This window comes from Somniosus microcephalus, chromosome 20, assembly GCF_052327205.1.
Source record: "Somniosus microcephalus isolate GS21.2 chromosome 20, FLI_Smic_1.0, whole genome shotgun sequence".
NCBI classification, from domain to species: Eukaryota; Metazoa; Chordata; class Chondrichthyes; order Squaliformes; family Somniosidae; genus Somniosus; species Somniosus microcephalus.
Genome location: NC_141006.1, coordinates 20,719,323 through 20,743,996, shown reverse-complemented (window position 1 = coordinate 20,743,996; position 24,674 = coordinate 20,719,323). Strand labels below are relative to the sequence as shown.

The window sequence follows — 24,674 nt, the reverse complement described above, 5'->3', positions numbered from 1 at the left end:
GTGAATGCAGAGGCTGGTGGGGTGGATGGTGAAAAGAAGGCGGGTGGGGGGCCAGTCGTGGTTCTGAGAGAGGGAGAGGAGGGCAGAGCAGATGAACAGGAAATAGGATGGAGCAGCTTCAAGGGTCCAGTCAAGCCTTTGCTATTCGCAATGACCATGATTTCTTTAACACTTCCCTGGGTCTGACTGAGGTGACCTTTGATATCATCCAACACTCTGTGTTTTTTCCAGTAAGTTGTGGGCCATCCAACCCATGGTTTTCCTCTCAGTGCCGGGAGGTTTTCCCCCTCCGCACCAGGGTGGCCAACTCTGGAGGCATGATCACGTGACATTCTGACCCTATGATACCCGATCACGTGACATTTGTTCGCGGGACTTCTGCAAATGTTGTTGCATTTCCCGTATAACGGTTGGGTCCGCGGTAGTTAACTATTTTTATTCGTGGTTTCGCACCAGCAGCCATTGTGCGACAAGTTCCGAGAAACGGGAGGCCCCCCCCCGTGAGTAGGAGGAGCGGGGAAACTGAGGATGGAGGGGCCACCGAGGGAGGGAGAGAGGGGAGACCGAGGGCGGGGAGAGGGGAGACCGAGAGCGGGGACCGAGGGCGGGAAGAGGGGAGACCGAGGGCAGGGAGAGGGGAGACCGAGGGCGGAGACCAAGGGGAGACCAAGGGTGGAGAGAGGGGAGACCGAGGGCGGAGAGAGGGGAGACCGAGGGCGGAGAGAGGGGAGACCGAGGGTGGGGAAGAGGGGATCTGAACTCTCACACTCCCCGGGGTCAGTCTCTGAACTCTCACACTCCCTGGGGTCAATCTCTGAACTCTCACCCCCCCTGGGGTCAGTCTCTGAACTCTCACAACCCCCGGGGTCAGTCTCTGAACTCTCACACTCCCCGGGGTCAGTCTCTGAACTCTCACCCACCCCGGGGTCAGTCTCTGAACTCTCACACTCCCCGGGGTCAGTCTCTGAACTCTCACACTCCCCGGGGTCAGTCTCTGAACTCTCACACTCCCCGGGGTCAGTCTCTGAACTCTCACCCCTCCCGGGGTCAGTCTCTGAACTCTCACCCCTCCCGGGGTCAGTCTCTGAACTCTCACCCTTCCCAGGGTCAGTCTCTGAACTCTCACACACCCCGGGGTCAGTCTCTGAACTCTCACACTCCCCGCGGTCAGTCTCTGAACTCTCACACTTCCCGGGGTCAGTCTCTGAACTCTCACCCCTCCCGGGGTCAGTCTCTGAACTCTCACCCCTCCCGGGGTCAGTCTCTGAACTCTCACCCTTCCCGGGGTCAGTCTCTGAACTCTCACACACCCCGGGGTCAGTCTCTGAACTCTCACACTCCCCGGGGTCAGTCTCTGAACTCTCACACTCCCCGGGGTCAGTCTCTGAACTCTCACACTCCCCGGGGTCAGTCTCTGAACTCTCACCCCTCCCGGGGTCAGTCTCTGATCTCTCACCCCCCCCGGGGTCAGTCTCTGAACTCTCACCCCACCCGGGGTCAGTCTCTGAACTCTCACACACCCCGGGGTCAGTCTCTGAACTCTCACCCTTCCCGGGGTCAGTCTCTGAACTCTCACACTCCCCGGGGTCAGCCTTTGAACTCTCACACTCCCCGGGGTCAGTCTCTGAACTCTCACACACCCCGGGGTCAGTCTCTGAACGCTCACCCCCCCCCCCGGGGTCAGTCTCTGAACTCTCACACTCCCGGGGTCAGTCTCTGAACTCTCACCCCCCCTCCCCCGGGGTCAATCTCTGAACTCTCACCCCCCCCGGAGTCAGTATTTGAACTCTCTCGCTCCTCAGTCAGTGCCTATTGTATTGGGCCTGTACTTAGACCCCTTTCTGCAGCAGCAAGACCAATGCCAACTCAACCAAACAGTAACTGACTGACGGTTGGGTTGACTAACGTACAGCCTCTCTCACACCACATTCTTCTCCTTACCTTAATGTCTCTGTGCACTATCTGATTCTCGTGTAGGTATTTCAGGCCCTCCAGGATCTGCCTCGTGTAGAAAATGATCGTGGCTTCGTTGTCCTTGAGTGGGCCCCACTTGGAGCGCAGCAACGCAGAGAGGCTTCCTGGTTACAAAGTGACACACGGTCTACCGTTTTATCATCACCATTAACTGAAGAGAAAGACAACAGACTACGGACAACAGAATTGGCCCAGAGAGTGCGCAGAATGCAGAGCAAAGGAAAAATGGACAGTACACAGATATAGCCAGGGATCTCTGGGAAGATCACAGGTGTGTGTATACAATCGCACACACACACGGAAAATTACTTACGCACACACACACACACGCGCACACACACACACACACACACACACACACACACGCACGCACGCACACACACACACACACACGCACGCACGCACACACACGCACGCACACACGCACACATGCAGATTACTCTGTGTTAACAAGTGCTCTCAGGCTCTAATAATGAATACGACGATCAAAGTGTTGGTGCAGTCCTCAGTGCTCAGATTAAACACTCAGATTGCTGTGGAGGAACAAAGGCATTGGGGTAAAAATTGGGGTTATTTTAGCTCCCCAAAAAAGTTAGCGCCCCTGCAGCCGATCTTCCCAGGTAGCGCTCCGAGAGAGAGGAGGGGGCGCTGCGAGGCAATATCGCTGCCGCACGTCGCGCCGCGATACTACAGGCCTTCCTCCCCTTATTAAAGGAGAGGGGCCTGGCGCAGCGTGTCCCGGTGCCCAGCTGGGCCACCAGGGATCGGGAGTGCCGGCAAACGAGCCCAGCACTCAAGAGGAATGCCGGGCTCACGGAGAGCAGCCGTCACCCCATGGGGGGGCTTCACAGGGGCCAGGGACAGCAACGGGGGCAGGTGCTGGCAGGCGGTCAGCGACAAAAATGGCCGCCCGCCACCTCCCCTTTAACTAGCGCCGCCCTGGCCGCAGGTAGGGCCTCCTTGACCCCGGCGGACATAGCGTCTGGTGGTCAGTCGGGGGGTGCCACTCAATATTACAGCCGGGGCGTGAGCGAGGCGCTGCGCACGGCAATGACATCATCACCGGTGGCGCAGCTCCGCTCAGCGCTAACAGTTAGCCCCGCCGCTAACCTCCTGCTGAATTTTGCGGGAGGCGTTAGCTGCGCCGTGCCCAGGCGCTAGTTGATTTGCGACCCGTTAGCGCCCTCTTAGAGGCTCCCTACTGGGAAACAGTGCCGGGACCGGCCATAACTCTACTGGGAAACAGTGCTGGGACTGGCCAAAATGCTACTGGGAAACAGTGCCGGGACCGGCCATAACTCTACTGGGGAACAGTGCTGGGACTGGCCATAACTCTACTGGGAAACAGTGCTGGGACTGGCCATAACTCTACTGGGGAACAGTGCTGGGACTGGCCATAACTCTACTGGGAAACAGTGCTGGGACTGGCCATAACTCTACTGGGGAACAGTGCTGGGACTGGCCATAACTCTACTGGGGAACAGTGCTGGGACTGGCCATAACTCTACTGGGGAACAGTGCTTGGTTATACCAAAGCTCTACTGGGAAGCTCTACTGGGAGGTGCAAATCAACCGAATTTAGCCCCCATTGACTTCTGATTTATTTGTGTTACAGAAATACAACTGCTTCGTCAAAATGGTGTTACAAGATGCTAACCAGCAAAGCACCATGGTTAGGAAGACACCCACACTTTAAGGAACATTGGAATTGTTGGATGAAAAAAGGCCAAGGTCCATCTAGATCGCCTTCTACCTCCTGGTAGCCACACGATACAATGATCGTGGAGTTGTTGACTTATCCTAGCGCTCAATCTCTATCCATTAGTCTACAACAGACCCAGACATAACACGAAGAAACCCCAGTGGTGGAGAGTTTTGGGAACCACAGGCCCAAAGTCACCTGTTCCCCCCGAGCACGCTACACTCACCACACGTTATCTCAAATTCCTCAAATACTGTATCCCAAAATGTTTCTTTTGGAAAAAAGAGGCTGACCTCCTGGGACCTCCTCCATGAAGATTTTGATGTATCCGTCCTGACTAACTGATCCCATGTACTGGACAATATTCCGGTGTTTCAAGCGCTTGTGGAGAGCGATTTCTTCATGAAGAGGCTGTGAGTACCTGTCCAGGGGGCAGAAGAAGATTTCATGGGAAACGGAGTAAGAGGGATTGGCAAAAGGGAACCAAGAATGGAAGCGGCAGTATGCAGCTCAAGGTGTCTTCCACTTGGTAACCCCTCCCAATGACCTGTTATAGCCATAGCATTCTAAACATTCTGTACACTATATAGGATGTAAGGTGCAGGGTCATTGGGAGGGCAGTGGGCGGGCGGTTGCAAGTGTCACTACAGGACCATCTCTGATGGCCGCCTGCTACATATGGCCAGACACTCTGGCACCCACCCATTACTGGGGAGCCGGGGGCAATGTGGAGCTGCCACGTTCACCTCAGCCCCTTAAGGGGGCTGATCTGGAATTTTCTTTCTTTTCTGTCGGGGAAGGGGGTCCAGGCCACCTCCCCACTGGTGGGACCCACACCTACCACGAGGCAGACAGTGTACCTCACCTCGCTCGGCGTACCGGCATCCAGAGATATACCGGGTCCCGACCGATCCACTAGGGTGAGAACCTCTGGAGTAACGAGTGCCTGGCCCCGGACAACATTTGCTTGGTTAGGACCACAGGAAGGCGGGGGGGGGAGGTTCCGTCCCTCCAGAGGCAAATCAATTAATCCCGGAGACCGGGCCCCAATGGGTCACTGTTGTTTTCTAAGCCTTTCCGCCGGTCTCCCAAACAGAGTGTCAGCGGGACATCAGTGGAATGCCCGAGGATTCTTGACCCCATCATCTGTACACTATATCCATCTGTACCTCTATATTAAAAGCTTTGCGGGCAGCATGCATTTCCTGTACGTTTCACACTTCCTGCCTCATGGTCTTTCTGTCGTGGCACTTCCACCATGTCTGCATGTTACGCCTCTTTGTCACGCTCTCAGTCACTTATTTTAAAACTCCTCCCCAAGTCTGCTGCTTATACTTATCTGTGTCTGGTTGCTTCTTCCCATGTGACCTCTAGTTTTCCCATCTCCCACCCACCTGAGGGACAATGCTTCAACCAAATGGCCTCCAGCTCCCAAGGCTGAGAATTCGGTGTTCCCCATAACACAACGCTTCCAGTTCTTATAAAGCCTTGGCTACACCATGAGCAATGCCAAGGGAGGTCTGCTAGCAGGGTGTATAATCTACATTATCTATTATTCCCTCACAACTCAATCATACAGACAAAAGCTTTTATTTGACACAGCCTAAATATACACCCCTTCCACCACCGGCGCACCGTGGCTGCAGTGTGGACCATCGACAAGATGCACTGCAGCAACTCGCCAAGTCTTCTTCAGCAGCACCTCCCAAACCTGCGACCTCTTCCACCTAGAAGGACAAGGGCAGCAGGTGCATGGGAACACCAGCATCTCCAAGTTCCCCTCCAGGTCACACCCCATCCTGACTTAGAAGTATATCGCCGTTCCTTCATCGTTGCTGGGTCAAAATCCTGGAACTCCCTCCCTAACAGCACTGTGGGAGTACCTTCACCACACGGACTGCAGCGGTCCAAGAAGGCGGCTCATCACCACCAAGGGCAACTAGGGATGGGCAATAAATGCCGGTCTTGCCAGCGACACCCAGATCCCATGAACAAATTTTAAAAAAACAACAAAGTGGACTGTTTCTCCAATTTACGTTACGTTAAAAAAGGCAATTTGCATAAATCCGTTAATGAAACTCGTTCACTTGAAAATATTATTGTATGAGCAGTGCTCATTAATAGCACCTTTATTCTAGTAAAAACACCAATTTCAGAATTAAATCGGTTGCAGTCTGGTGTTATTAAGTGCACATAAAGCACTATTGGGCCCTGCTCTCTCTGACAAAACTGCTCATGATTCCAGGATCACCTTGGAATGCAAAGAGAACCCTTGGCTTCTCTTCTCCACTACAAACCATCTTCTTAAACCCCTCTCCCCTGCCCCTTCCAGCCTCACCTCCAACAACAAGTGCGAGGAGTTCATGGACTTCTTTGTCACTAAGATTGAAACCACCAGTTCAGCTGCCTCTGCCACTCCCTGCCTTTCCCCTAGTCCACCGGGCCAAACTTCACCTAAGGTTCCTCCCAGCTCTACCTCTGAACTCGCATCTTTCTCTAATTTCCCTCCGATCTCCCCATATGCCCTCTCCAAGCTCATCTTGTCCATGAGACCCATTTGCTGCTCCCTCAACCCTATTCCCTCTAAACTGCTGACCATCCAACTTCCCTTCCTGGCCCCCATGTTACCTGATGTTAACGGTTCTCTCTCCTCCGGTACGGTCACCCTCACCTTCAAATATGCTGTCACCACCCTCCTCCTCAAAAAACCTACCCTTGACCCCTCTGTCCTTGCAAACTCCCGCCCCCCTCTACAAACTCCCTTTCCTCTCCAAGGACCTTCAATGTGTTGTTGCCTCACAAATCCGTGCCGATCTTTCCCAGAACTCCATGTTTGAACCCCTTCAATCTCGTTTCCTCCCCACCACAGCACTGAAACGGCCCTTATCAAAGTCACAAATTACATCCTATGTGACTGTGACCATGGTAAGCTATCCCTCCTCATCCTTCTTGACCTGTCTGCAGCCTTTGACACAGCTGACCACACCATCGCTCCTGCAATTTTTAAAAAGTTTATTTATTCATTCACGGGATGTGGGCGTCGCTGGCAAGGCCAGCAATTATTGCCCATCCCTAATTGCCCTCGAGAAGGTGGTGGTGAACCGCCTTCTTGAACCGCTGCAGTCCGTGTGGTGAAGGTACTCCCACAGTACTGTTAGGTAGGGAGTTAACATAAGAACATAAGAAATAGGAGCAGGAGTAGGCCATACGGCCCCTCGGGCCTGCTCCGCCATTCAATAGGATCGTGGCTGATCCGAATCTAGACTCACGTCCACTTCCCTGCCTTCTCCCCGTAACCCCTAATTCCCTTATCTGCTCGGAAACTGTCAATCTCCGTTTTAATTTATTTAATGTTGCAGCTTCCACAGCTCTCTGGGGTAGCAAATTCCATAGATTTACTACCCTCTGAGTGAAGAAGTTTCTTCTCATCTCAGTTTTGAAAGGGCAGCCCCTTATTCTTAGACTATGCCCCTTAGTTCTAGTCTCACCCATCAGTGGAAACATCCTCCCCGCATCCACCCGATCAAGCCCCCTCACAATCTTATATGTTTCGATAAGATCGCCTCTCATTCTTCTGAACTCCAATGAGTATAGTCCCAACCTACTCAACCTTTCAACCTTTCCTCGTACGTCAACCCCCTCATCTCCGGAATCAACCGAGTGAACCTTCTCTGAACCGCCTCGAGAGCAAGTATATCTTTTCTTAAATATGGAAACCAAAACTGCACGCAGTATTCCAGGTGTGGCCTCACCAATACCCTGTATAACTGCAGCAAGACTTCCCTGTTTTTATACTCCATCCCCCTTGCAATAAAAACCAAGATTCCATTGGCCTTCCTGATCACCTGCTGCACCTGCATACTAACTTTTTGTGTTTCATGCACCAGGACCCCCAGATCCCTTTGTACTGTAGCACTTTGCAGTTTCTCTCCATTTAGATAATAACTTGCTCTTTGATTTTTTCTGTCAAAGTGCATAACCTCACACTTTCCAACATTATATTGCATCTGCCAAATCTCTGCCCACTCACTTAGCCTGTCTATGTCCTTTTGCAGGATTTTATGTCCTCCTCACTCATTGCTTTCCCTCCCATCTTTGTATCGTCGGCAAACTTGGATATGTTGCACTCGGTCCCTTCCTCCAAATCGTTAATATAGATTGTAAAGTGTTGGGGTCCCAGCACTGACCCCTGCGGAACACCACTAGTTACTGATTGCCAGCCCGAGAATGAACCATTTATCCCAACTCTTTGTTTTCTGTTAGATAGCCAATCTTCCACCCATGCCAGTATATTACCCCCAATCCCGTGATTTCTTATCTTGATCAGTAATCTTTTGTGTGGAACCTTGTCAAATGCCTTTTGGAAGTCCAAATACACTACATCCACTGGTTCCCCTTTATCCACCCTGTATGTTACATCCTCAAAGAATTCGAGCAAATTTGTCAAACATGACTTCCCCTTCATAAAACCATGCTGACTCTGTCCTATTAAATTATGTTTATCCAAATGCTCTGTTACTGTTTCCTTAATAATGGACTCCAACATTTTGCCAACCACAGATGTTAGGCTAACTGGTCTATAGTTTCCAGCTTTTTGTCTACTTCCCTTCTTAAATAAGGGTGTTACATTAGCAGTTTTCCAATCTGCCGGGACCTTTCCTGAGTCCAGGGAGTTCTGGAAAATAATCACCAATGCATCCACAATCCCTACCGCCACTTCTCTCAAGACCCTAGGATGTAGGCCATCAGGTCCGGGGGATTTATCCGCCTTAAGTCCCATTATTTTACTGAGTACCATCTCCTTAGTGATTTTAATCGTGTTTAGCTTCTCCCCCTCCATTGCCCCCTGTTTGTCCAGTGTTGGGATATTTTTAGTGTCCTCTACTGTAAAGACTGATACAAAATATTTGTTCAGCGTTTTTGCCATCTCCATGTTCCCCACCACTAGTTTCCCAGTCCCATCCTCTAAGGGACCAACGTTCACTTTAGCCACCCTTTTTCTTTTTATATAGCTGTAGAAACTCTTGCTATCTGTTTTTATACTTTTTGCTAGTTTACTTTCATAATCTATCTTCCCTTTCTTAATTAATCTTTTAGTTATTGTTTGCTGGCTTTTAAATGCTTCCCAATCTTCTATCCTCCCACTAGGTTTGGCTACTTTATATGCCCTTGTTTTCAGTCGGATACTATCCTTTATTACTTTACTAAGCCACGGATGGCTGTCTTTTCTTTTACTCCCCTTTTTCCTCAGTGGAATATATTTATCTTGAAAGATGTGAAATATCTCCTTGAATGTAGACCACTGCCCTTGTACCGTCTTACACTTTAATCTGTTTTCCCAGTCCACTTTAGTCAATTCTACTCTCATACCTTCATAGTCTCCTTTATTTAAGCTCAGTATGCTGGTTTGAGATCCAACTCTCTCACCCTCAAACAGAATTTGGAATTCAACCATATTATGGTCACTCATTCCAAGGGGATCCTTTTACTAGGACATTTTTTATTAATCCTGTTTCATTACACAGGACCAGATCTAAGATTGCCTGCCCCCTGGTTGGTTCAGTTACATACTGCTCAAGGAACCCGTCCCTAATACACTCTATGAACTCTTCCTCAAGGCTGCCATGCCCAATTTGATTAGTCCAGTCAATATGAAAGTTAAAATCCCCCATGATTATAGCTGTTCCCTTATTACAAGCCCCAACAATTTCCTGATTTATACTCCGACCAACAGAGTTGCAACTGTTAGGAGGCCTATAGACTATGCCCACTAGTGACTTTTTCCCCTTCTTATTCCTTATCTCCACCCAAACTATTTCACTATCCTAATCCTTTGACCCAATATCATTTCTGACTATTGCAGTGATTCCATCCTTGATTAACATAGCAACCCCACCTCCCTTTCCTTCCTGTCTGTCCTTCCTAATTGTCAAATACCCTTGTATGTTTAGTTCCCAGTCATGATTATCTTGCAGTCATGTTTCCGTAATGGCCACCAGATCATACCCATGTGTAGTTATTTGTACTGTCAACTCGTCAATTTTGTTACGAATGCTGCGTGCATTCAGATAAAGAGCTTTGAAATATGTTTTCTGACAATTTATTCCTGCTTTTACCCCTTTTACTACTTTACCTTTATCATTATACATTCTGTCCCTTCCTGACACGCTCTGGTTTTTAATTCCCCCACTGCTACCTTGCTCTATTGCCTTCTCCGCTGTCATTTTTATTTTTCGCTCTCTTAAAACCTCCCCCCCACCAATTAGTTTAAAGCCCTCTCTACAGCCCTAGTTATTCGATTCGCCAGGATTCTAGTCCCAGCACTGGCCAAGTGAAGTCCGTCCCAACGGAACAGCTCTCTCCTGTCCCAGTACTGATGCCAGTGTCCCAGGAAGCAAAACCCATTTCTCCCACACCAGGCTTTGAGCCACGCATTTAACTCTCTAATTTTATTTACCCTAGCCAAATTTGCACGTGCCTCAGGTAGTAATCCAGAGATTACTACCCTTGTGGTTCTGCTTTTTAATTTGGCCCCTAGCTGCTCAAACTCCCTCAGCAGAACCTCCTTCCTTGTCCTATCTATGTCGTTGGTACCAACATGGACCACGACAACTGGATCCTCCCCCTCCCACTCCAAGTTTCTCTCCAGCCCAGAGGAGATGTCCTTAACCCTGGCACCGGGCAGTTCCAGGATGTTGACCCAGCGACGACGAAGGATCGGCGATAAAGTTCCAAGTCAGGATGGTGTGTGACTTGAAGGGGAACTTGGAGGGGAACTTGGAGGTGGTGGTGTTCCCATGCGCCTGCCACCCTTGTCCTTCTAGGTGGTAGAGGTCGCGGATTTGGGAGGTGCTGCCGAAGAAGCCTTGGCGAGTTGCTGCAGTGCATCTTGTAGATGGTACACACTGCAGCCATGGTGCACCGGTGGTGGAGGGAGTGAATGTTTACGGTGGTGGATGGGGTGCCAATCAAGCTCTGGAATTCCCTCCTTAAACCTCTCTGCCTCTTTATCTTTCCCTCCTCCTTTAAGTCACCTTTCCTAATATCTCTTTACATGACTAGTTGTCAAAATTTGTTTGATAACGCTCCTGTGAAGCGCCTTGGGATGTTTTACTATGTTAAAGGTGCTATATAAATGCAAGTTGTTGTTTTTACAGAAGGGTGCACAATGTCCAAGCTGTTGGATTGTCCAGGTGCAGAGTCCGCAGCATTACCTGTTGTCCCTTTCTGGAATCTCTTTGATGGCAATGCGGACTTGATTGCTGAGGTCCCGCCCGGCGTACACAACCCCATATGTTCCTTTCCCCAGGATTAGCCGCTCTCCGTCCTCCGTGTATTCATAATTGTACTGCACAGGAAGAAAGAAAGAAAGAAAGACTTGCATTTATACAACGCTTTTCACAGCCTCAGGATATCCCAGAGTGCTTTACAGCCAATGAAGCACTTTTGAAGTGTAGTCACTGTTGTAATGTGGGAAACGCAGCAGCCAATTTGCACACAGCAAGCTCCCACAAACAGCAATGTGATAATGACCTGATAATCTGTTTTTGTTATGTCGGTTGATGGATAAATATTGGCCATAGGATACCGGGGATAACTCCCCAGCTCTTCGAAATAGTACCATGGGATCTTTTACGTCCACCTGAGGGGGCAGACGGGGCCTCAGTTTAACATTTCACCCAAAAGACGGCACCTCCGACAGTGCAGCACTCCCTCAGTATTGCACGGGAGTGTCAGCCTAGCTTTGTGTGCTCAAGTCCCCGGAGTGGGACTATGAACCCACAACCTTCTGCCTCAGAGGCGAGAGTGCTACCAGAGCGCCACGACTGACACAGAAGGGAGATTAGTAATTTGTGCACTTCTGCCAGCTCTGTTCAAAGTATTTAGCACACGGTTTTCTCCCATCCTCTCCTGAAGGCCCCAAATTGTGCTGGGGGTTTGGGGTTTGGGGCGGGGGTAGGGGGGTTACTGATCAACACCAATGACCCCCCTCAAGTATTCCTGCCTGCTGTGAGCCCAGATAGTAAACGTCACACACTATTCCCCACAGGGTCATCTAAGCTCGATTCCCAGGTGGCAATACGTCATATGTGAGCCTGGACATTGAGTGTGGACAGGATATTTTACAGCTGAGCCCAATCCTTTCCTCGCCCAATGTCCAAGCACCAAGAACCTCCCACTAAGAGTCACTGGACTAATAATCCAGAGAACTCGAGTTCAGAGCCCACCATGGCAGTTTAAAAAGATCAGTGAAAGTGACCGTGAAGCTGTCAGACTGTCGTAAAAGCCCAACTGGTTCGGTCATGTCCTTTAGGGAAGGAAAGCTGCCGTCCTTACCCGGCCTGGCCTCTATGTGACTTCAGTCCCACGCCAACATGGTTGACTCTAAAGTGGCCAAGCAAGCCACTCAGTTGTATCGAACCGCTGTAGCAGTTCAAGGCGGCCCACCACCACCTTCACAGGGCAACTTGGGATGGGCAATAAACGCTGGTCTTGCCAGCGAGGCCCACATCCCGATAATGATTTTTTTTGAAAAGCTGGAGTGGGATCCCTTGCTGACTTTTCCCCTCCCTAACCCAGGAGTCCTCAGCTCTTCTGCAGGACCCCGACGGCCACCTTGTTTGGGATTAGCTAGCACAGCACAGATTGGGGATCAAATCGGAGGCCTTCCTGCTTTGAATGGCTCAGTACCAGCCCGGGTGGTGCATTTACAAACTGATCCACTGGCGGGAGCAGGAATATTCTTCCTCATTACACTGCCTCATCGAAAGCTTCCTGCGGTCTCTGCGCTCTTCCAGTTCTGGCCTCTTGCACATCCCCGACTTTCATCGCTCCACCATTGGCAGACATGCCTTCAGCTGCCTAGGCCCTAAGCTCTGGAATTCCCTGCCTAAACCTCTCTGCCTCTCCCTCCTCTTTTAATACACTCCTTAAAACCTAGCTCTTTGGCCAAGCATTCAGTCATCTGTCATAATATCGCCTTCCTTGGCTCGGTGTCAAACTTTGTCTGATTACACTCCTTGGGATATTTTACTATGTTAAAGGTGCTATAAAATTAGTTGTTGCTTTTGCTGTTGCTGCCCTGTCCTGTCCTCATAGAGGAACAGTCAGGTGCTGGGATCCGATACAGACTAGTTCTACAGCGAGCTATTAAGGTCCTGGCAGCACAGCAGTTGTGGGCCTGTTTACATTGTATTGAGTAATGAAGGACTTTGCATGGTCGCTCCGTGTCTCGCTCACCTCCAATAGTTCCTCCATCAGTCTCATCCCATCATCTGTGTTCAACTTGGTTTCCTCCGTGAAAGAATTCAGCAGCTCACAGAACCTGACAAAGAGGAACAAACACATCAACAGAGAGACGTCAGTGTCACAGAGCGGCCACCAGCGCGGGACTCTGCCTCAATGGCTGGAGAAGTGCATAGCAAAATGGCGGCAGTTCTTACCCATGCTCCTTAGCGTCGCTGAAAGCACTCTATAAGAATGAGAGAACTGTTTAAGGTGTGCTGAGGATTAGGATAAAGAATAGCCACCAGTCACAGTGCCGGCTTGTGAGGGGAGAGGAAACCTTAACTCGTGTAAAAATAACTCTGGGTCAGAAGGTTATAAATCTATCAGTGGCAATCGGACATTGTACACCTGTTGACAGCCAGTCCAGGTAGGGTGGAGAATTTCAGAAAAGAATGTTTTAATCTCATCTTGGATTGCAGGGTAAATGAAGGAGCGGGGCTGTGCTCTCCTGGGGCCCACGTTCCAGCTCCTACAGCTGGCCTTTTCAATAACACCTTCCTTAAAAAGAAAGATTACTTTCAGCAGTTTTAAAACCCACTTCGAACTGGCCTGAACTCTGCTCTGTGATTGGGTGCAAGAAGTTGGGAAAGCATTCTTGCTCGACACAAAGTGAACACAGGACCATCGGCGAGTACTGGTTGAACCATATTCCAGGAGGTTTCATCACAAGACCTCCCATCCCCACGCTCTCGCAATGGATGCTCGATACAATGGGTTAGTAATGGCGGCTAAAATACCTACAATCCTCTGCGCTCCAGAAATCGCTCTATCCATCGCATGGTTTTACCTGAGCGTGCGTGCACCAGGGCCCCATTGTCTCATGGGTGCACCCGTGGCCCTGCTGTGTGTCCTGAGCCTGGTCAGAGCGACTGAAGAGAAAGTCTCTTTCTTCCCTGATTGCTCACAGGAGTGTCCGGGAGATTAATCTTCAATTCCGGGAGCCTCCAGGACATTCTGGGAGGGTTGGCGACCCTACCACAAGCACCCAGTGGGACGGGCATGTGGAGTTACCTTGGCAGCACCAAGTGCCAAAGAGGCAGTAAGCTCACTGGCCCTCTGAAGAGTCTTAAACAGCAGGTCAGGTGCGCAAGGGAGCAAAAGTAAGAACCGGACTTCCAGTCTGTAAAATATATAAGAAAGACTTGCATTTATATAGCGCCTTTCACAATTACAGGACATTCCAAAGTGCTTTACAGCCAATGAAGTACTTTTTGAAGTGGAGTCACTGTTGTAATGTGGGAAACGCGGCAGCCAATTTGCGCACAGCAAGCTCCCACAAATAGCAATGTGGTAATGGCCAGATAATCTGTTTTAGTGATGTTGATTGAGGGATAAATACCAAATAGGACATGTAAGAATATACCGTTTGACTGAATCTAAAAGTGACCAAATGTACCGACAAGCTTTGAGGGCAAGAGACTGATTGACTCAAAATTTGTAAAATAAATGATGGGCTGGTTTTTTCCTCCAAAAGATAAGGGGGGAAAAATTCGGTTGATTAGCACCTCCCCTTAGTGCCTTAAGCTCATGTGATGTCAGTTAGCAATGGAACACAGACACACTGGCGCCGGCCAGTTCTTAAAGGGGAGGGTCGATCTTGCTCTCCAGGGCATGGGGAGAAAGCAGGGACTGGGTACTGAATTTGATCAGCCATGATCGCATTGAATGGCGGAGCAGACTCGAGGGGCCGAATGGCCTACTCCTGCTCCTATCTTCTATGTTTCACACCCTGCTCATTGCAGCCTTGAATCTTGGCCTGGAGAGACCTGTACATCAAATCTGCTGGAAAGAACAATGGAGAGGCCCAGGGAAAGAGCTCAGAGTGCAGCCCCCAAGCCTCTTCTAAATCGATGCAAGGAAGGTCAAATCAAAATGAACCTGCAAAGTGCCGCTCAGTACCCAAAATTCCTTTACACAGCGTTGAATCTCTCCAGAAGTCTCTCTCTCTCTCTCTCAGAATGCGTGGTGCAAAAATATCCCTGACAAAAAAAGGCAGGAAGCGGCCGCCTTTAAATAGCGCTCCCCCAGTCCCTTTCTGAGGGCACTAACGGGGTACAAAGCAACTAGCGCCTGGGCACGGCGATGTTTGCGCCGCTCGCGAAATTGACCAGACATCTTGTGGCGGTGCTAAACACTACCGCCACGATCTCCTGCACCCGCAGAACATGACATCAGTTGAGCGTGCAACACCCCGGACCGGATATTAAGTGATGCCCCCTGCCTTTCCACCTGCCGCTAGCAACGACAGGTAGAGGAGAATATTTTACAGTCGGGAAGGGACTGGGGGAGCGCTATTTAAAGGCAGCCGCTTCCTGCCTTTTTTTGTCAGCGACATTTTTGCATTACGCATTCTGAGAGAGAGAGAGACTTCTGGAGAGAGCAAGATCGACCCTCCCCTTTAAGAACTGGCCGGCGCCAGTGTGTCTGTGTTCCATTGCTAACTGACATCACCTGAGCTTCGCCCGTGCTCTGAGGTAGCGCCTCGCTCCTCCATGTTAGCATCTTAAGAGAGGTGTGTAGTGCCTGATTTAGCGCTCCCATCACCTCCAGGGGTGAAAGAAGCCAAGTTTGCAGTCGGAGGCGATAATTAGCGCCTGGCACTAAACTTTGCGCCCGGCCGATAATTGCACCCCAAACAGGGCGATACCGAATTTCTCGCCCTTGGTCTAGAAAATTCTGTAAGAACCAGGAGTCAACAACCTTCAGATGTGAAAACGACTCCTCTCTCCAACCCCTGAACGTCTGGCCTAAGTGATGCTGTAGACTGATACCCGTGGCTGCAGTCGAGGGCGACCTGGTCAGTTGCAAGTTAAAGTCAGACGTCTAGTCATCACTGAATTGACCTCTCACTGGGGTTAGTATGTATATGGTGTTGCTTATGATCACCTGAGCTTAAAGTAAACAATTTTAGATTTGTGCATGCTTGCTTGTAATAAGTAAATGAATTGAGTGCGGTTTGTATTTGGTGCTTACTTGTAACCACTTGCTGATTTTCAGTAAAGAATCGTTTACCCTGAAATCTTTGTCTCGAGTTGTCTGTTCCACAGGTCTGAACTCTATAAACTGTCACACAATTTGAACGTCTTACAGACAACAGGGATCACTCCCCAGCTTTTCTTTGAAATAGTGCCATGGGATCTTTTACGTCCACCTGGGAGAGCAGACAGGGCCTCGGTTTAACGTCTCATCTGAAAGACAGCACCTTCGACAGTGTAGCACTCCCTCAGCACTGCACTGGAGTGTCAGCATAGATTTTTGCCCTCAAGTCTCTGGAGTGGGACTTGAACCCACAACCTTCTGACTCAGAGGCGAGAGTGCTACCCACTGACACCTATATAGAGAAGTTTCAACTTTGCAAGGAGCATGGCTGAGACCTGTAGCCGTTTTGCCTTAAATTGACAGATGGACTGAAGTGCTGGAAAGCAGGGTCCTACTTGAAGTGAGTTTGTGCAGACTCAGGCCAGGTCTCTGTGGGAATGGGACCACACACAAAAGATTCCCATAATTGGCAGGAATTGGCCATCTCACTCAAAGAGGCCACAGGATGTCTGGTGTGTGAAAGAGGAAGTGCCACACTGGAGTCGTAGTGAGTGTTTACCTGGAGTTTGGGGTGAGGCACCTTGTTGGGGTTGGAGGGAGGGACCTTTGCTCTGTATCTAACTTGTGCTGTATCTGACCTGGAAGTGCTTGATTTTGTTGGCGCCCAAGACTAGGTTGATCTCCTGCTGCCGAGACAGCACCAGAACTGCACTACCGCCTGCCGGGAACTGGGCAATTCTGCTCAGTGCACCTCTGCTAAATAGGCAGGGCAGGCTCCCAGCGCCCTTTGCCCCCTCTGTAGGGGGTCTGCCTCGGATGAGGGTGGAATTCTGCCCTCCTGCAGCTATAGAAAGCTCCGTCATTTGGATGAGACGTTAAACCGAGGCCCCGTCTGCCCTCTCAGATGGACGTAAAAGATCCCACGACCACTACAAGTGAAATTAGGAAGTGCTTTTCTTTTTACACAATCGGTAGTGGAAATCTGGAACTCTCAGCCCCAAAAGGCTATGGATGCTGGGGGACACTTGGAACTTTCAGGACTGATGAACCTTTATAAAACACTGGTTCGCCCTCAACTGGAGTGTTGTGTCCAATTCTGGGCATCGCACTTTAGGAAGGATGTGAAGGCCTTAGAGAGGGTGCAGAAAAGATTTACAAGAATGGTTCCAGGGATGAGGGACTTCAGTTACGTGGGTAGACTGGAGAAGCTGGGGTTGTTCTCCTTAGAGCAGAGAAGGTTGAGAGGAGATTTGATAGAGGTGTTCAAAATCATGAGGGGGTCTAGACAGTAGAGAGAGAGACTGTTCCCATTGGTGGAAGGGTCAAGAACCAGAGGACACAGATTTAAGGTGATTGGCAGAAGAACCAAAGGCGACATGAGGAAAAACATTTTTTACGCAGCGAGTGGTTAGGATCTGGAATGCACTGCCTGAAAGGGTGGTGGAGGCAGATTCAGTCGTGGCTTTCAAAAGGGAATTGGATAAGTACCTGAAGGAAAAAAATATGCAGAGCTACAGGGAAAGGGTGGGGGAGTGGGATTAGCTGGAGTGCTCTTGCAGAGAGCCGGCACGGGCTCAACGGGCTGAATGGCCTGCTTCTGTGCTGTAACCGTTCTCTGATTCTATTGATAGATTTTTGTTGGTAAGGGTATCAAGGGATATGGAGCTAAGGCGGGAAAATGGAGTTAAGGTACAAATCAGACATGACCTCATTGAATGGCAGAATAGGCACGAGGAGATGAATGGCCTCCTCCTGTTCCTATGATCCCTGGTCTGTTTCAAGAGTTCTCCATGCATTTGAATTTTAGCAGCAATACTAGAGAGGGACTATGGGTGGGCAACAGATTCCTATTCAGTGAGCCACAATCCAAACCACTGCCAAATGCGTGGGAAGCTTTCTGGGGCGTCAACAAGATAACAGATGATTTATTTTGTGGCAGCAGACAGTTGTTATTATTTTAAGTTCATTAACTGATAAATGACAGCTGTTTCTTTTTCTTGGAAATGATCTGATGAAATCAGGAACTCGTCATGCTAATTTGTAAAATTCTTTAATTCCGTCTGCGGCGATGGTGCAGAATTAGGCTGGAATCCAGAGCACGTGTTTCACATTTCACTCTATTTTGGGGAAGAGGCTTCTTCAGGGATATAAACAAAAAGAGCATTTCTGGTTGAAAGAGGACCCGCTGGCGAGGAGTCAGTCGCAGGGTCAGAGAGTGCTTCTGACGTTTGGTCAAAGAGGTGGGTTGTAAGGAGGCTCTTAAAGGAAGAGAGGGTTAGGGAGGGAATTCAAGAGCACAGGACCTAGAGGGCTGAAGGCACGGCCGCCAATGGTGGGGCAAAGGGATGGGGATGGTGCACAAGAAGCCAGAGACAGAAGGGGTGGAGAGTTCCCGGGAGGGTTGTAGGGCTGGAGAAGGTTACAGGGAGGGGCGTGGCCATGGAGGGATTTGAACACAAGGGTGAGAATTTTAAATTGGAGTCATTTGGGGACCGGGAGCCAATATAGGTCAACGAGGACAGGGGTGATGGGTGAGCGGGAGCTGGTGTGGGCAGAGGATACAGGTAGCAGAGTTTTAGATGACCTGAGGTTTACGGAGAGTGAAGGATGGAAGGCAGGCCAGGAGAGCATTGGAATAGTTGAGTCTGGAGGTAATGGATGAATGTTTCAGCAGCAGGTGGGCTGAGGAAGGGGCGGAGACTGGCGGTTTTACAGAGGTAGAAGTCGGCGGTTTTGGTGATGGAGAGGATATGGGCTTGGAAGCTCAGCTTAGGGTCAGATAGGACACCGAGGGTGCCAACATTCTGGTTCAGCCTTATGACAGTGGCCAGGGCGAGGGAATGGAATCGGTGGCTAGGGAACGGAGTTTGTGGCAGGGACCAAAGACAATGGCTTCGATCTTCCCAGTGTTTAATTGGAGGAAATTGTGTCTCATCCAGGACTGGATGTCGGGCAAGCAAGCTGACAACAAGGAGGCAGTGGAGGGATTGAGAGAGGTGGTACAGAAGTAGAGCTGGGTGTTGTCAGCATACATGTGGAATCTGACTCCACAGAATCTGGCTCCATGCCTGTGAATGACATCTCCAAAGGGCAGCATGTAGACGAGGAACAGGAGAAGGCCAAGGATAGATTTGCAAGGATACTAGAACTGAAAGGTTATAACTATCAGGAAAGACTGAACAGGCTGAGGCTCTTTTCTCTAGAAAAGACGGAGAGGTGACCTGATAGAGATCTTTAAAATTATGGAGGGATTTGATAGGGTAGATGTAGAGAGGATGTTTCCACTTGTGGGGGCTGTCCGAAACTAGGGGCCATCAAGATAATATAAGATAGTCACTAATAAATCCAAGAACAAATTTAAGAGAGACATCTTCACCCAGAGTGGTGAGAATGTGGAACTCGCTACCACATGGAGTGGTTGAAGCGAATAACATAGATGCATTTAAGGGGAAGCTCGATAAGTACATGAGGGAGAAAGGAATAGAAGGATATGTTGACGGGGTTAGATGAAGAAGGGTGGGAGAAGGTGCATGTGGAGCATAAACGCTGGCATAGTCCTGTTGGGTCAAATGCCCTGTTTCTGTGCTGAAAATCCGATGTAATTCTGTGTAATTCTGTGTAATCCTGTGTAATTCTGTGTAATCCTGTGTAATTCTGTGTAATCCTGTGTAATCCTGTGTAATTCTGTGTAATTCTGTGTAATCCTGTGTAATTCTGTGTAATCCTGTGTAATCCTGTGTAATTCTGTGTAATTCTGTGTAATCCTGTGTAATCCTGTGTAATTCTGTGTAATCCTGTGTAATTCTGTGTAATTCTGTGTAATCCTGTGTAATTCTGTGTAATTCTATGTAATTCTGGGTAATCCTGTGTAATTCTGTGTAATCCTGTGTAATCCTGTGTAATTCTATGTAATTCTGTGTAATTCTGTGTAATCCTGTGTAATCCTGTGTAATCCTGTGTAATTCTGTGTAATCCTGTGTAATTCTGTGTAATTCTGTGTAATCCTATGTAATTCTGTGTAATCCTGTGTAATTCTGTGTAATCCTGTGTAATTCTGTGTAATTCTGTGTAATCCTGTGTAATTCTGTGTAATCCTGTGTAATTGTGTAATCCTGTGTAATCCTGTGTAATTCTGTGTAATTCTGTGTAATCCTGTGTAATTCTGTGTAATTCTGTGTAATCCTGTGTAATTTTGTGTAATTCTGTGTAATTCTATGTAATTCTGTGTAATTCTGTGTAATCCTGTGTAATTCTGTGTAATCCTGTGTAATCCTGTGTAATTCTGTGTAATTCTGTGTAATCCTGTGTAATTCTGTGTAATCCTGTGTAATTCTGTGTAATTCTGTGTAATCCTGTGTAATTCTGTGTAATCCTGTGTAATTGTGTAATCCTGTGTAATTCTGTGTAATCCTGTGTAATTCTGTGTAATCCTGTGTAATTTTGTGTAATTCTGTGTAATTCTATGTAATTCTGTGTAATCCTGTGTAATTCTGTGTAATCCTGTGTAATCCTGTGTAATTCTGTGTAATCCTGTGTAATTCTCTGTAATCCTGTGTAATTCTGTGTAATCCTGTGTAATTCTGTGTAATTCTGTGTAATCCTGTGTAATTCTGTGTAATTCTGTGTAATCCTGTGTAATCCTGTGTAATTCTGTGTAATCCTGTGTAATCCTGTGTAATTCTGTGTAATCCTGTGTAATTCTGTGTAATTCTGTGTAATCCTGTGTAATTCTGTGTAATCCTGTGTAATTCTGTGTAATTCTGTGTAATCCTGTGTAATTCTGTGTAATTCTGTGTAATCCTGTGTAATTCTGTGTAATCCTGTTTAATTCTATGTAATTCTGTGTAATCCTGTGTAATTCTGTGTAATCCTGTGTAATCCTGTGTAATTCTGTATAATTCTGTGTAATCCTGTGTAATCCTGTGTAATTCTGTGTAATCCTGTGTAATTCTGTGTAATCCTGTGTAATCCTGTGTAATCCTGTGTAATCCGGTGTAATCCTGTGTAATTCTGTGTAATCCTGTGTAATTCTGTGTAATCCTGTGTAATTCTGTGTAATCCTGTGTAATTCTGTGTAATCCTGTGTAATTCTGTGTAATCCTGTGTAATTCTGTGTAATCCTGTGTAATCCTGTGTAATTCTGTATAATTCTGTGTAATCCTGTGTAATTCTGTATAATTCTGTGTAATCCTGTGTAATCCTGTGTAATTCTGTGTAATCCTGTGTAATTCTGTATAATTCTGTGTAATTCTGTGTAATCCTGTGTAATCCTGTGTAATTCTGTATAATTCTGTGTAATCCTGTGTAATCCTGTGTAATTCTGTGTAATCCTGTGTAATTCTGTGTAATCCTGTGTAATCCTGTGTAATCCTGTGTAATCCGGTGTAATCCTGTGTAATTCTGTGTAATCCTGTGTAATCCTGTGTAATTCTGTGTAATTCTGTGTAATCCTGTGTAATCCTGTGAAATTCTGTGTAATTCTGTGTAATTCTGTGTAATCCTGTGTAATTCTGTGTAATCCGATGTAATCCTGTGTAATTCTGTGTAATCCTGTGTAATTCTGTGTAATTCTGTGTAATCCGATGTAATCCTGTGTAATTCTGTGTAATTCTGTGTAATTCTGTGTAATCCTGTGTAATTCTGTGTAATCCTGTGTAATCCTGTGTAATCCTGTGTAATTCTGTGTAATCCTGTGTAATTCTGTGTAATCCTGTGTAATCCTATGTAATTCTGTGTGATTCTGTGTAATCCTGTGTAACAATGAGCCCTACCTTTTGCTGTGTAATCCGATGTAATTCTGTGTAACAGTGAGCCCTACCTTTTGCTGTGTAATCCGATGTAATCCGATGTAATCCTGTGTAACAGTGAGCCCTACCTTTTGCTGTGTAATCCGATGTAATCCGATGTAATTCTGTGTAACAGTGAGCCCTACCTTTTGCTGTGTAATCCGATGTAATTCTGTGTAACAGTGAGCCCTACCTTTTGCTGTGTAATCCGATGTAATCCGATGTAATTCTGTGTAACAGTGAGCCCTACCTTTTGCTGTGTAATCCGATGTAATCCGATGTAATCCTGTGTAACAGTGAGCCCTACCTTTTGCTGTGTAATCCGATGTAATCCGATGTAATCCTGTGTAACAGTGAGCCCTACCTTTTGCTGTGTAATTCTATGTAATCCTGTGTAATTCTGTGTAACAGTGAGCCCTACCTTTTGCTGTGTAATTCTATGTAATCCTGTGTAATTCTGTGTAATTCTGTGTAACAGTGAGCCCTACCTTTTGCTGTGTAATCCTGTGTAGTTCTGTGTAATTCTGTGTAACAGTGAGCCCTACCTTTTGCTGTGTAATCCGATGTAATCCGATGTAATCCTGTGTAACAGTGAGCCCTACCTTTTGCTGTGTAATCCTGTGTAGTTCTGTGTAATTCTGTGTAACAGTGAGCCCTACCTTTTGCTGTGTAATCCGATGTAATCCTGTGTAACAGTGAGCCCTACCTTTTGCTGTGTAATCCTGTGTAATCCTGTGTAATTCTGTGTAACAGTGAGCCCTACATTTTGCTGTGTAATCCGATGTAATCCTGTGTAATCCTGTGTAACAGTGAGCCCTACCTTTTGCTGTGTAATCCTGTGTAATCCTGTGTAATCCGATGTAATCCTGTGTAACAGTGAGCCCTACCTTTTGCAGTGTAATTCTGTGTAGTCCTGTGTAATTCTGTGTAACAGTGAGCCCTACCTTTTGCAGTGTAATTCTGTGTAGTCCTGTGTAATTCTGTGTAACAGTGAGCCCTACCTTTTGCTGTGTAATCCGATGTAATCCGATGTAATCCTGTGTAACAGTGAGCCCTACCTTTTGCTGTGTAATCCGATGTAATCTGATGTAATTCTGTGTAACAGTGAGCCCTACCTTTTGCTGTGTAATCCGATGTAATCCGATGTAATTCTGTGTAACAGTGAGCCCTACCTTTTGCTGTGTAATCCTGTGTAGTCCTGTGTAATTCTGTGTAACAGTGAGCCCTACCTTTTGCTGTGTAATCCGATGTAATCCGATGTAATTCTGTGTAACAGTGAGCCCTACCTTTTGCTGTGTAGTTCTATGTAATCCGATGTAATCCTGTGTAACAGTGAGCCCTACCTTTTGCTGTGTAGTTCTATGTAATCCTGTGTAATTCTGTGTAACAGTGAGCCCTACCTTTTGCTGTGTAATCCGATGTAATCCGATGTAATTCTGTGTAACAGTGAGCCCTACCTTTTGCTGTGTAATCCTGTGTAGTCCTGTGTAATTCTGTGTAACAATGAGCCCTACCTTTTGCTGTGTAATCCGATGTAATCCTGTGTAATTCTGTGTAACAGTGAGCCCTACCTTTTGCTGTGTAATCCGATGTAATCCGATGTAATTCTGTGTAACAGTGAGCCCTACCTTTTGCTGTGTAATCCTGTGTAGTTCTGTGTAATTCTGTGTAAGTGAGCCCTACCTTTTGCTGTGTAATCCGATGTAATCCGATGTAATCCTGTGTAACAGTGAGCCCTACCTTTTGCTGTGTAATCCTGTGTAATTCTGTGTAACAGTGAGCCCTACCTATTGCTGTGTAATCCGATGTAATCCTGTGTAATCCTGTGTAACAGTGAGCCCTACCTTTTGCTGTGTAATCCTGTGTAGTTCTGTATAATCCTGTGTAATCCTGTGTAATCCTGTGTAATCCGATGTAATCCTGTGTAACAGTGAGCCCTACCTTTTGCAGTGTAATTCTGTGTAGTCCTGTGTAATTCTGTGTAACAGTGAGCCCTACCTTTTGCTGTGTAATCCGATGTAATCCTGTGTAACAGTGAGCCCTACCTTTTGCTGTGTAATCCGATGTAATCCGATGTAATTCTGTGTAACAGTGAGCCCTACCTTTTGCTGTGTAATCCGATGTAATCCGATGTAATTCTGTGTAACAGTGAGCCCTACCTTTTGCTGTGTAATCCTGTGTAATCCGATGTAATTCTGTGTAACAGTGAGCCCTACCTTTTGCTGTGTAATCCGATGTAATCCGATGTAATTCTGTGTAACAGTGAGCCCTACCTTTTGCTGTGTAATCCGATGTAATCCGATGTAATTCTGTGTAACAGTGAGCCCTACCTTTTGCTGTGTAATCCTGTGTAATCCGATGTAATTCTGTGTAACAGTGAGCCCTACCATTTGCTGTGTAATCCTGTGTAATCCTGTGTAACAGTGAGCCCTACCTTTTGCTGTGTAGTTCTATGTGATTCTGTGTAATCCTGTGTAACAGTGAGCCCTACCTTTTGCTGTGTAGTTCTATGTGATTCTGTGTAATCCTGTGTAACAGTGAGCCCTACCTTTTGCTGTGTAATCCTGTGTAATCCGATGTAATTCTGTGTAACAGTGAGCCCTACCTTTTGCTGTGTAATCCTGTGTAATCCGATGTAATTCTGTGTAACAGTGAGCCCTACCTTTTGCTGTGTAATTCTGTGTAACAGTGAGCCCTACCTTTTGCTGTGTAATTCTGTGTAACAGTGAGCCCTACCTTTTGCTGTGTAGTTCTGTGTAATCCTGTGTAATTCTGTGTACTCCTGTGTAATTCTGTGTAACAGTGAGCCCTACCTTTTGCTGTGTAATCCGATGTAATCCTGTGTAATCCTGTGTAACAGTGAGCCCTACCTTTTGCTGTGTAAT

At 47.6% G+C, this 24,674-nt stretch overlaps 1 protein-coding gene across 2 annotated transcripts in view; it reads right to left on the bottom strand.

Annotated features, from left to right (window-relative positions):
• LOC147103075 (mitogen-activated protein kinase kinase kinase 5) overlaps positions 1–24,674 on the bottom strand; it is a 201,153-nt gene that overhangs the window by 60,714 nt on the left and 115,765 nt on the right. For both annotated transcript variants that reach the window (XM_085962370.1, XM_085962369.1), the window contains exons 14-17: positions 12,917–13,001; positions 10,891–11,024; positions 3,970–4,097; positions 1,942–2,078 (exon numbers count right to left, since the gene is read on the bottom strand). In XM_085962370.1, the coding sequence (XP_085818496.1) occupies positions 1,942–2,078; positions 3,970–4,097; positions 10,891–11,024; positions 12,917–13,001 (484 nt within the window). The remainder of the gene's footprint in view (positions 1–1,941; positions 2,079–3,969; positions 4,098–10,890; positions 11,025–12,916; positions 13,002–24,674) is intronic.